This window comes from Oncorhynchus kisutch, linkage group LG18, assembly GCF_002021735.2.
Source record: "Oncorhynchus kisutch isolate 150728-3 linkage group LG18, Okis_V2, whole genome shotgun sequence".
In the NCBI taxonomy this organism is placed as follows: Eukaryota; Metazoa; Chordata; class Actinopteri; order Salmoniformes; family Salmonidae; genus Oncorhynchus; species Oncorhynchus kisutch.
This window is the reverse complement of record NC_034191.2, coordinates 9601612-9614949: the sequence shown is the minus strand read 5'-3', so window position 1 is coordinate 9614949 and position 13338 is coordinate 9601612. Positions and strand designations below refer to the sequence as shown.

Genomic DNA, 13338 nt, shown 5'->3' with positions numbered 1-13338 from the left:
CACATAACTCATATACACACACACACACATAACTCATATACACACACACACACACATACATAACTCACACACACACACACACACACACACATAACTCATACACACACACACACACATAACTCATATACACACACACACACACATAACTCATACACACACACACACACACATAACTCATATACACACACACACACACATAACTCATACACACACACAACTGTATACGCTTAAGATTCACTTCGAAATAGGACATCTGTCTATGTACCGAGGATGTAGGGGGATACCTTTTAAACCTGCCACTAGCGGCAACAGTGAGCACTATTACCATCAAGTAGGTTTGGAGTTTACTAGGCCGTTGTGGACGGGGATGGCGGATGTGTGTACAGATAGACAGAACACTTCCACGTCCCACCACTGGGGAGCAGCATACACTAGGCCAGGTGCTGAGAGGGACAGTCAGTAATTGGTCACAGGTGTGAGAGAATGGGATTGGCTTTTGTATGCATTATTATTATTATTATTATTATTATTGGACTGGCCTAGCTATCCCTGGACCGTGGTTAGCTGTCTCCTAGCTATCCCTGGACCGTGGTTAGCTGTCTCCTAGCTATCCCTGGACCGTGGTTAGCTGTCTCCTAGCTATCCCTGGACCGTGGTTAGCTGTCTTCTAGCTATCCCTGGACCGTGGTTAGCTGTCTCCTAGCTATCCCTGGACCGTGGTTAGCTGTCTCCTAGCTATACCTGGACCGTGGTTAGCTGTCTCCTAGCTATACCTGGACCGTGGTTAGCTGTCTCCTAGCTATCCCTGGACCGTGGTTAGCTGTCTCCTAGCTATCCCTGGACCGTGGTTAGCTGTCTCCTAGCTATCCCTGGACCGTGGTTAGCTGTCTCCTAGCTATCCCTGGACCGTGGTTAGCTGTCTCCTAGCTATCCCTGGACCGTGGTTAGCTGTCTCCTAGCTATCCCTGGACCGTGGTTAGCTGTCTCCTAGCTATCCCTGGACCGTGGTTAGCTGTCTCCTAGCTATCCCTGGACCGTGGTTAGCTGTCTCCTAGCTATCCCTGGACCGTGGTTAGCTGTCTCCTAGCTATCCCTGGACCGTGGTTAGCTGTCTCCTAGCTATCCCTGGACCGTGGTTAGCTGTCTCCTAGCTATCCCTGGACCGTGGTTAGCTGTCTCCTAGCTATCCCTGGACCGTGGTTAGCTGTCTCCTAGCTATCCCTGGACCGTGGTTAGCTGTCTCCTAGCTATCCCTGGACCGTGGTTAGCTGTCTCCTAGCTATCCCTGGACCGTGGTTAGCTGTCTCCTAGCTATCCCTGGACCGTGGTTAGCTGTCTCCTAGCTATCCCTGGACCGTGGTTAGCTGTCTCCTAGCTATCCCTGGACCGTGGTTAGCTGTCTCCTAGCTATCCCTGGACCGTGGTTAGCTGTCTCCTAGCTATCCCTGGACCGTGGTTAGCTGTCTCCTAGCTATCCCTGGACCGTGGTTAGCTGTCTCCTAGCTATCCCTGGACCGTGGTTAGCTGTCTCCTAGCTATCCCTGGACCGTGGTTAGCTGTCTCCTAGCTATCCCTGGACCGTGGTTAGCTGTCTCCTAGCTATCCCTGGACCGTGGTTAGCTGTCTCCTAGCTATCCCTGGACCGTGGTTAGCTGTCTCCTAGCTATCCCTGGACCGTGGTTAGCTGTCTCCTAGCTATCCCTGGACCGTGGTTAGCTGTCTCCTAGCTATCCCTGGACCGTGGTTAGCTGTCTCCTAGCTATCCCTGGACCGTGGTTAGCTGTCTCCTAGCTATCCCTGGACCGTGGTTAGCTGTCTCCTAGCTATCCCTGGACCGTGGTTAGCTGTCTCCTAGCTATCCCTGGACCGTGGTTAGCTGTCTCCTAGCTATCCCTGGACCGTGGTTAGCTGTCTCCTAGCTATCCCTGGACCGTGGTTAGCTGTCTCCTAGCTATCCCTGGACCGTGGTTAGCTGTCTCCTAGCTATCCCTGGACCGTGGTTAGCTGTCTCCTAGCTATCCCTGGACCGTGGTTAGCTGTCTCCTAGCTATCCCTGGACCGTGGTTAGCTGTCTCCTAGCTATCCCTGGACCGTGGTTAGCTGTCTCCTAGCTATCCCTGGACCGTGGTTAGCTGTCTCCTAGCTATCCCTGGACCGTGGTTAGCTGTCTCCTAGCTATCCCTGGACCGTGGTTAGCTGTCTCCTAGCTATCCCTGGACCGTGGTTAGCTGTCTCCTAGCTATCCCTGGACCGTGGTTAGCTGTCTCCTAGCTATCCCTGGACCGTGGTTAGCTGTCTCCTAGCTATCCCTGGACCGTGGTTAGCTGTCTCCTAGCTATCCCTGGACCGTGGTTAGCTGTCTCCTAGCTATCCCTGGACCGTGGTTAGCTGTCTCCTAGCTATCCCTGGACCGTGGTTAGCTGTCTCCTAGCTATCCCTGGACCGTGGTTAGCTGTCTCCTAGCTATCCCTGGACCGTGGTTAGCTGTCTCCTAGCTATCCCTGGACCGTGGTTAGCTGTCTCCTAGCTATCCCTGGACCGTGGTTAGCTGTCTCCTAGCTATCCCTGGACCGTGGTTAGCTGTCTCCTAGCTATCCCTGGACCGTGGTTAGCTGTCTCCTAGCTATCCCTGGACCGTGGTTAGCTGTCTCCTAGCTATCCCTGGACCGTGGTTAGCTGTCTCCTAGCTATCCCTGGACCGTGGTTAGCTGTCTCCTAGCTATCCCTGGACCGTGGTTAGCTGTCTCCTAGCTATCCCTGGACCGTGGTTAGCTGTCTCCTAGCTATCCCTGGACCGTGGTTAGCTGTCTCCTAGCTATCCCTGGACCGTGGTTAGCTGTCTCCTAGCTATCCCTGGACCGTGGTTAGCTGTCTCCTAGCTATCCCTGGACCGTGGTTAGCTGTCTCCTAGCTATCCCTGGACCGTGGTTAGCTGTCTCCTAGCTATCCCTGGACCGTGGTTAGCTGTCTCCTAGCTATCCCTGGACCGTGGTTAGCTGTCTCCTAGCTATCCCTGGACCGTGGTTAGCTGTCTCCTAGCTATCCCTGGACCGTGGTTAGCTGTCTCCTAGCTATCCCTGGACCGTGGTTAGCTGTCTCCTAGCTATCCCTGGACCGTGGTTAGCTGTCTCCTAGCTATCCCTGGACCGTGGTTAGCTGTCTCCTAGCTATCCCTGGACCGTGGTTAGCTGTCTCCTAGCTATCCCTGGACCGTGGTTAGCTGTCTCCTAGCTATCCCTGGACCGTGGTTAGCTGTCTCCTAGCTATCCCTGGACCGTGGTTAGCTGTCTCCTAGCTATCCCTGGGCGTGGTTAGCTGTCTCCTAGCTATCCCTGGACCGTGGTTAGCTGTCTCCTAGCTATCCCTGGACCGTGGTTAGCTGTCTCCTAGCTATCCCTGGACCGTGGTTAGCTGTCTCCTACCTATCCCTGGACCGTGGTTAACTGTCTCCTAGCTATCCCTGGACCGTGGTTAGCTGTCTCCTAGCTATCCCTGGACCGTGGTTAGCTGTCTCCTAGCTATCCCTGGACCGTGGTTAGCTGTCTCCTAGCTATTCCTGGACCGTGGTTAGCTGTCTCCTAGCTATCCCTGGACCGTGGTTAGCTGTCTCCTAGCTATCCCTGGACCGTGGTTAGCTGTCTCCTAGCTATCCCTGGACCGTGGTTAGCTGTCTCCTAGCTATCCCTGGACCGTGGTTAGCTGTCTCCTAGCTATCCCTGGACCGTGGTTAGCTGTCTCCTAGCTATCCCTGGACCGTGGTTAGCTGTCTCCTAGCTATCCCTGGACCGTGGTTAGCTGTCTCCTAGCTATCCCTGGACCGTGGTTAGCTGTCTCCTAGCTATCCCTGGACCGTGGTTAGCTGTCTCCTAGCTATCCCTGGACCGTGGTTAGCTGTCTCCTAGCTATCCCTGGACCGTGGTTAGCTGTCTCCTAGCTATCCCTGGACCGTGGTTAGCTGTCTCCTAGCTATTCCTGGACCGTGGTTAGCTGTCTCCTAGCTATTCCTGGACCGTGGTTAGCTGTCTCCTAGCTATTCCTGGACCGTGGTTAGCTGTCTCCTAGCTATCCCTGGACCGTGGTTAGCTGTCTCCTAGCTATCCCTGGACCGTGGTTAGCTGTCTCCTAGCTATTCCTGGACCGTGGTTAGCTGTCTCCTAGCTATTCCTGGACCGTGGTTAGCTGTCTCCTAGCTATTCCTGGACCGTGGTTAGCTGTCTCCTAGCTATCCCTGGACCGTGGTTAGCTGTCTCCTAGCTATTCCTGGACCGTGGTTAGCTGTCTCCTAGCTATCCCTGGACCGTGGTTAGCTGTCTCCTAGCTATTCCTGGACCGTGGTTAGCTGTCTCCTAGCTATTCCTGGACCGTGGTTAGCTGTCTCCTAGCTATTCCTGGACCGTGGTTAGCTGTCTCCTAGCTATCCCTCGACCGTGGTTAGCTGTCTCCTAGCTATTCCTGGACCGTGGTTAGCTGTCTCCTAGCTATCCCTGGACCGTGGTTAGCTGTCTCCTAGCTATTCCTGGACCGTGGTTAGCTGTCTCCTAGCTATTCCTGGACCGTGGTTAGCTGTCTCCTAGCTATTCCTGGACCGTGGTTAGCTGTCTCCTAGCTATCCCTCGACCGTGGTTAGCTGTCTCCTAGCTATTCCTGGACCGTGGTTAGCTGTCTCCTAGCTATTCCTGGACCGTGGTTAGCTGTCTCCTAGCTATCCCTGGACCGTGGTTAGCTGTCTCCTAGCTATCCCTGGACCGTGGTTAGCTGTCTCCTAGCTATTCCTAGACCGTGGTTAGCTATCTCCTAGCTATCCCTGGACCGTGGTTAGCTGTCTCCTAGCTATCCCTGGACCGTGGTTAGCTGTCTCCTAGCTATCCCTTGACCGTGGTTAGCTGTCTCCTAGCTATCCCTGGACCGTGGTTAGCCTTCTCCTAGCTATCCCTGGAACGTGGTTAGCTGTCTCCTAGCTATTCCTGGACCGTGGTTAGCTGTCTCCTAGCTATTCCTGGACCGTGGTTAGCTGTCTCCTAGCTATCCCTGGACCATGGTTAGCTGTCTCCTAGCTATTCCTGGACCATGGTTAGCTGTCTCCTAGCTATCCCTGGACCATGGTTAGCTGTCTCCCAGCTATCCATGAACCAGGGTTAGCTGTCTCCTAGGTACAGTGCCTTGCAAAAGTATTCACCCCCTTGGCATTTTTACTATGTTGTTGCATTACAACCTGTAATTTAAATGTATTTGGATTTCATGGAATGGACCTACACAAAATAGTCCAAAATGGTGAAGTGAAAAATATTACTTGGTTCCAGAACATAAAAATAAAAAAAGTGGTGCGTGCATATGTATTCACCCCCTTTGCTATGAAGCCCCTAAATCAAATCTGGTGCAACCAAATACCTTCAGATGTCACATAACTAGTTAAATAAAGTCCACCTGTGTGCAATCTAACTGTCACATGATCTCAGTATATATACACCTGTTCTGAAATGCCCCAGAGTCTGCAACACCACTAAGCAAGGGGCACCACCAAGCAAGTGACACCATGAAGACCAAGGAGCTCACCAAACAGGTCAGGGACAACGTTGTGGAGATGTACAGATCAGGGTTGGGGTATAAAAAATATCAGAAACTTTGAACATCCCACTGAGCACCATTAATCCATTATTAAAGAATGGAAAGCATATGGCACAACAACAAACCTGCCAAGAGAGGGCCGTCCTCCAAAACTCACGGACCAGGCAAGGAGGGCGGGCATTAAACAGAGAGGCAACAAAGAGACCAAAGATAACCCTGATGGATCTGCAAAGCTCCACAGCGGAGACTGGAGTATCTGTCCGTAGGACCACTTTAAGCCGTACACTCCCCAGAGCTGGGCTTTACAGAAGAGTGTCCAGAAAAAAGCCATTGTTTAAAGAAGTAAGCAAACACATTTGGTGTTCGCCAAAAGGCATGTGGGAGACTCCCCAAACATATGGAAGAAGGTACTCACGTCAGATGAGACTAAAATTTAGCTTTTTTGGCCATCAAGGAAAACGCTATGTCTGGGGCAAAACAAACACCTCTTATCGCCCCGAGAACACCATCCCCACAGTGAAGCATGGTAGTGGCAGCATCATGCTGTGGGGGTGTTTTTCATCGGCAGGGACTGAGAAACTGGTCAGAATTGAAGGAATGATTGATGGCGCTAAATACAGGGAAATTCTTGAGGGAAACCTGTTTCAGTCTTCCAGAGATTTGAGACTGGGACGGAGGTTCACCTTCCAGCAAGACAATGACCCTAAGCATACTGCTAAAGCAACACAACACATGGTTTAAGGGGAAACGTTTAAAAGCCCAGACCTCAATCCAATTGAGAAGCTGTGGCATGACTTAAAGATTCCTGTATACCAGTGGAACCCATCCAACTTGAAGGAGCTGGAGTAGATTGGTCTTGAAGAGTGGGCAAAAATCCCAGTGGCTAGATGTGCCAAGCTTATAGAGACATACCCCAAGAGACTTGCAGCTGTAATTGCTGCAAAAAGTGGCTCTACAAAGTATTGACTTTGGGGGGGGTGAATAGTTATGCACGCTCAAGTTTTCAGTTTTTTTGTCTTATTTCTTGTCTGTTTCACAATGAGAAATAGTGTGCATCTTCAAAGTGGTAGGCATGTGTAAATCAAATGATACAAACCCCCCCAAAATCCATTTTAATTCCAGGTTGTAAGGCAACAAAATAGGAAAAATGCCAAGGGGGGTGAATACTTTTGCAAGCCGCTGTACGTGTGTCTAACACCATGCTGGGCTCACTGCTACTTACGGCCATGTAAAATAGACAGATTATGGAACAGTTAGTCAAGCCCAGAACCCCTACAATAACATTTGATTGATTTGATTGAATATATAATAACTGAGCTGTATTGTGATTGCCTAACAGGATAACTGCCCCGCCCTGCCAAACTCCGGACAGGAAGACCTTGACAATGATCGCCTTGGAGATGCCTGTGACCCTGATGACGACAACGACAATGTCTTAGATGAGAGGGTGAGGGTGAGGCTTTGTGTGTGTGTTTCTGTGTGTGTGTTTATTCCATTGTGTGTATGCTCCCTAGGATAACTGCCCTGGACACTACAACCCCCATCAGTTTGACTCTGACAGAGATGGAGTTGGAGACCGCTGTGATAACTGTCCCTTCACCCCCAACCCTTTACAGACTGATACAGACAGCAACGGAGAGGGAGACGCCTGCAGTATCGACATGGATGGAGACGGTTTGTTTGTGTTTGTGTGTGTGTGTGTGTGTGTGTGTGTGTGTGTGTGTGTGTGTGTGTGTGTGTGTGTGTGTGTGTGTGTGTGTGTGTGTGTGTGTGTGTGTGTGTGTGTGTGTGTGTGCAGGGTTGGGTAGGTTACTTTCTAAATGTTATTTGTTAGAAGTTACCAGTCCAAAATTGTCATCTGTAAAATAACTTTAGATTACCCAACCTCACTAAACTTAATCTTATTACTTTCAGTTACTTTTGGATACTTCCCCCTTAACAGGAGTAGATGAAGACACAAGGGATCCACCAAATGCATTTGGTGTCATCATAGTGGTCTCTGATTGGTGGTCATCATTGGTGTCATCATAGTGGTGTCTGACATGGGGTCGTCATTTGGTGTCATCATAGTGGTCTCTGATTGGTGGTCATCATTTGGTGTCATCACAGTGGTGTCTGACCTGTGGTCATCATTTGGTGTCATCATAATGGTCTCTGATTGGTGGTCATCATTTGGTGTCATCCCAGTGGTGTCTGACCTGTGGTCATCATTTGGTGTCATCATAATGGTCTCTGATTGGTGGTCATCGTTTGGTGTCATCATAGTGGTTTCTGACCTGTGGTCATCATTTGGTGTCATCATAGTGGTGTCTGAAATGTGGTCATCATTTGGTGTCATCATAGTGGTCTCTGATTGGTGGTCATCATTTGGTGTCATCTTAGTGGTGTCTGACCTGTGGTCATCATTTGGTGTCATCATAGTGGTGTCTGACCTGTGGTCATCATTTGGTGTCATCATAGTGGTCTCTGATTGGTGGTCATCATTTGGTGTCATCATAGTGGTGTCTGACCTGTGGTCATCATTTGGTGTCATCATAGTGGTCTCTGATTGGTGGTCATCATTTGGTGTCATCATAGTGGTCTCTGATTGGTGACCTGTGGTCAGACTCGCTCAGGTGGAACAAACTTTAACTTGCAACTTTTTTCAGAGCTGAATTGAATGTCATTGAGAAAACAGAAAGGTGTCAATGTATTTTTTTTGGTGCAAAAATTATTTCTGAAATTAAAAGTAATTCTAAAAGTATTCATGTCATTTTTCAAAAGTATCTGTAATTTGATTACAATATATTGGTAACTGATTACAGTGTGTGTGTGTGTGTGTGTGTCCCTTCTGGTCCTAAAGCATACAGACATACACAACAAACAACAAGGAAATGACTCATGTAGCTTTAGTCTCACCCTAACCCATTCCTTCACATGGTAGATGTGTGTGTGTTTGTCTGTGTGTTTGTGTAGAGATGCTGAACGAGCATGATAACTGTCCCTTGCTGTATAACACTGAGCAGAGAGATACAGACCTGGACGGAGTGGGGGACCAATGTGACAACTGTCCTTTCGTGCACAACCCTACACAGGTACGCACGCACACACACACACACACACACACACACACACACACACACACACACACACACACACACACACAGGTAAACAGACACCGTTGAATGTACACAACACACACATTAAAAACCAAACACCATGGTCTATAGATTAAAACTAGACACCGTGGTCTACAGATTAAAACCAGACACCGTGGTCTACAGATTAAAACCAGACACCATGGTCTACAGATTAAAACCAGAACCATGGTCTAAAGATTAAAACCAGACACCATGGTCTACAGATTAAAACCAGACACTGTGGTCTACAGATTAAAACCAGACACCGTGGTCTAAAGATTCAAACCAGACACCGTGGCCTATAGATAAAAACCAGACACCGTGGTCTATAGATTAAAACCAGACACCGTGGTCTACAGATTAAAACCAGACACCGTGGTCTATAGATTAAAACCAGACACCGTGGCCTATAGATAAAAACCAGACACCGTGGTCTATAGACTAAAACGAGACACCATGGTCTATAGATTCAAACCAGACACCGTGGCCTATAGATTAAAACTAAATACCATGGCCTATAGATTAAAACCAGACACCGCGGTCTCCAGTTTAAAACCGGACACCGTGGTCTATAGATTAAAACCAGAAACCGTGGTCTACAGATTCAAACCAGACACCGTGGTCCATAGATTAAAAGCAGACACCGTGGTCTATAGATTAAAACCAGACACCGTGGTCTATAGACTAAAACGAGACTCCATGGTCTATAGATTCAAACCAGACACCGTGGCCTATAGATTAAAACTAAACACCATGGCCTATAGATTAAAACCAGACACTGTGGTCTATAGATTAAAGCCCGACACCGTGGTCTATAGATTAAAACCAGACCCCGCGGTCTCCAGTTTAAAACCAGACACCGTGGTCTATAGATTAAAACCCGACACCGTGGTCTATAGATTAAAACCAGAAACCGTGGTCTACAGATTCAAACCAGACACCATGGTCTATAGATTAAAAGCAGACAAAGTGGTCTATAGATTAAAACCCGACACCGTGGTCTATAGATTTAAACCAGACACCGTGGTCTGCAGATTAAAACCAGACACCATGGTCTATAGATTAAAACCAGCTGGCGCGGTCTCCAGTTTAAATTCAGCTGGCGCGGTCTCCAATTTAGAGCCAGACACCGCGGTCTCCAGTTTAAATCCAGCTGGCACGGTCTCCAGTTTAAAGCCAGACACCGTGGTCTCCAGTTTAAAGTCAGACACCGTAGTCTCCAGTTTAAAGTCAGACACCGCGGTCTCCAGTTTAAAGTCAGACACCGTGGTCTCCAGTTTAAAGTCAGACACCGCGGTCTCCAGTTTAAAGTCAGACACCGTGGTCTCCAGTTTAAAGTCAGACACCGTAGTCTCCAGTTTAAAGTCAGACACCGTGGTCTCCAGTTCAGCTCAGTAATCTGAACAAAGTAGTAGGGACCTTTTTGGACTGCAGTATTGCTAACCAGGTGTGTTTGTCTGTTTTTGTGTAGACTGATTCAGACAGTGATCTGGTTGGTGATCACTGTGATGATAATGAGGATATAGATGAGGACGGTCATCAGAACTCCCTCGACAACTGTCGCTACGTTGCCAATAGCAACCAGGTTGACCATGACAGAGATGGCATTGGCGACGCCTGCGACCATGATGATGACAACGATGGGATCCCTGATGACCGTGACAACTGCCGACTTGTGCCGAACGCTGACCAAATAGACGCAGACAGTCAGTACACAGACACACACACGCACGCACGCACACACGTACACACACACGCACACACGCACACACACACGCACACACGCACACACACACGCACACACGCACGCACGCACACACGCGCGCACGCACACACGCACACACGCACGCACACACGCACGCACGCACGCACGCACACACGCACGCACACACACACAAAAGGTCCCTACTCCTTTGTTCAGATTGCTGAGCTGAACTGGAGACCGCGCCGGCTGTTTTCAAACTGGAGACCGCGCCGGCTGTTTTCAAACTGGAGACCGCTCCAGCTGGTTTTAAACACACACACACACACCAGTCATCAGCATGGGCGCGCAAAGGCAGTCTCACATATCCTGATTAGTGACCAGAAAGCCCCTGTTTTCTTTTACCAGAACAATTCTGGGGATTTAATTGATCATGATCATATTCCAGCGAGACCTAGTTTGGGTTATAACTCTATTCCTCAGTGGTGGGACTGGCTATATGTCTACAGATGGCTGGGTTATAACTCTATTCCTCAGTGGTGGGACTGGCTATATGTCTACAGATGGCTGGGTTATAACTCTATACCTCAGTGGTGGGACTGGCTATATGTCTACAGATGGCTGGGTTATAACTCTATTCCTCAGTGGTGGGACTGGCTATATGTCTACAGATGGCTGGGTTATAACTCTATACCTCAGTGGTGGGACTGGCTATATGTCTACAGATGGCTGGGTTATAACTCTATTCCTCAGTGGTGGGACTGGCTATATGTCTACAGATGGCTGGGTTATAACTCTATTCCTCAGTGGTGGGACTGGCTATATGTCTAATGATGGCTGGGTTATAACTCTATTCCTCAGTGGTGGGACTGGCTATATGTCTACAGATGGCTGGGTTATAACTCTATTCCTCAGTGGTGGGACTGGCTATATGTCTACAGATGGCTGGGTTATAACTCTATTCCTCAGTGGTGGGACTGGCTATATGTCTACAGATGGCTGGGTTATAACTCTATTCCTCAGTGGTGGGACTGGCTATATGTCTACAGATGGCTGGGTTATAACTCTATACCTCAGTGGTGGGACTGGCTATATGTCTACAGATGGCTGGGTTATAACTCTATACCTCAGTGGTGGGACTGGCTATATGTCTACAGATGGCTGGGTTATAACTCTATACCTCAGTGGTGGGACTGGCTATATGTCTACAGATGGCTGGGTTATAACTCTATTCCTCAGTGGTGGGACTGGCTATATGTCTACAGATGGCTGGGTTATAACTCTATTCCTCAGTGGTGGGACTGGCTATATGTCTACAGATGGCTGGGTTATAACTCTATTCCTCAGTGGTGGGACTGGCTATATGTCTACAGATGGCTGGGTTATAACTCTATTCCTCAGTGGTGGGACTGGCTATATGTCTACAGATGGCTGGGTTATAACTCTATTCCTCAGTGGTGGGACTGGCTATATGTCTACAGATGGCTGGGTTATAACTCTATTCCTCAGTGGTGGGACTGGCTATATGTCTACAGATGGCTGGGTTATAACTCTATTCCTCAGTGGTGGGACTGGCTATATGTCTACAGATGGCTGGGTTATAACTCTATTCCTCAGTGGTGGGACTGGCTATATGTCTACAGATGGCTGGGTTATAACTCTATTCCTCAGTGGTGGGACTGGCTATATGTCTACAGATGGCTGGGTTATAACTCTATACCTCAGTGGTGGGACTGGCTATATGTCTACAGATGGCTGGGTTATAACTCTATTCCTCAGTGGTGGGACTGGCTATATGTCTACAGATGGCTGGGTTATAACTCTATACCTCAGTGGTGGGACTGGCTATATGTCTACAGATGGCTGGGTTATAACTCTATTCCTCAGTGGTGGGACTGACTATATGTCTACAGATGGCTGGGTTATAACTCTATTCCTCAGTGGTGGGACTGGCTATATGTCTACAGATGGCTGGGTTATAACTCTATTCCTCAATGGTGGGACTGGCTATATGTCTAATGATGGCTGGGTTATAACTCTATACCTCAGTGGTGGGACTGGCTATATGTCTAATGATGGCTGGGTTATAACTCTATACCTCAGTGGTGGGACTGGCTATATGTCTAATGATGGCTGGGTTATAACTCTATTCCTCAGTGGTGGGACTGGCTATATGTCTACAGATGGCTGGGTTATAACTCTATACCTCAGTGGTGGGACTGGCTATATGTCTACAGATGGCTGGGTTATAACTCTATACCTCAGTGGTGGGACTGGCTATATGTCTACAGATGGCTGGGTTATAACTCTATTCCTCAGTGGTGGGACTGGCTATATGTCTACAGATGGCTGGGTTATAACTCTATACCTCAGTGGTGGGACTGGCTATATGTCTAATGATGGCTGGGTTATAACTCTATTCCTCAGTGGTGGGACTGGCTATATGTCTACAGATGGCTGGGTTATAACTCTATTCCTCAGTGGTGGGACTGGCTATATGTCTAATGATGGCTGGGTTATAACTCTATACCTCAGTGGTGGGACTGGCTATATGTCTACAGATGGCTGGGTTATAACTCTATTCCTCAGTGGTGGGACTGGCTATATGTCTACAGATGGCTGGGTTATAACTCTATTCCTCAGTGGTGGGACTGGCTATATGTCTACAGATGGCTGGGTTATAACTCTATTCCTCAGTGGTGGGACTGGCTATATGTCTACAGATGGCTGGGTTATAACTCTATTCCTCAGTGGTGGGACTGGCTATATGTCTAATGATGGCTGGGTTATAACTCTATTCCTCAGTGGTGGGACTGGCTATATGTCTACAGATGGCTGGGTTATAACTCTATACCTCAGTGGTGGGACTGGCTATATGTCTACAGATGGCTGGGTTATAACTCTATACCTCAGTGGTGGGACTGGCTATATGTCTACAGATGGCTGGGTTAT

The 13338-nt window shown here is 48.7% G+C and overlaps 1 protein-coding gene across 1 annotated transcript in view; it reads left to right on the top strand.

The window, feature by feature from the left end:
• LOC109877642 (thrombospondin-2-like) overlaps positions 1-13338 on the top strand; it is a 90812-nt gene that overhangs the window by 57302 nt on the left and 20172 nt on the right. The window contains exons 14-17 of the mRNA XM_031795661.1: positions 6905-7012; positions 7080-7239; positions 8521-8639; positions 10156-10390. Coding sequence (XP_031651521.1) covers positions 6905-7012; positions 7080-7239; positions 8521-8639; positions 10156-10390 — 622 coding nt within the window. The remainder of the gene's footprint in view (positions 1-6904; positions 7013-7079; positions 7240-8520; positions 8640-10155; positions 10391-13338) is intronic.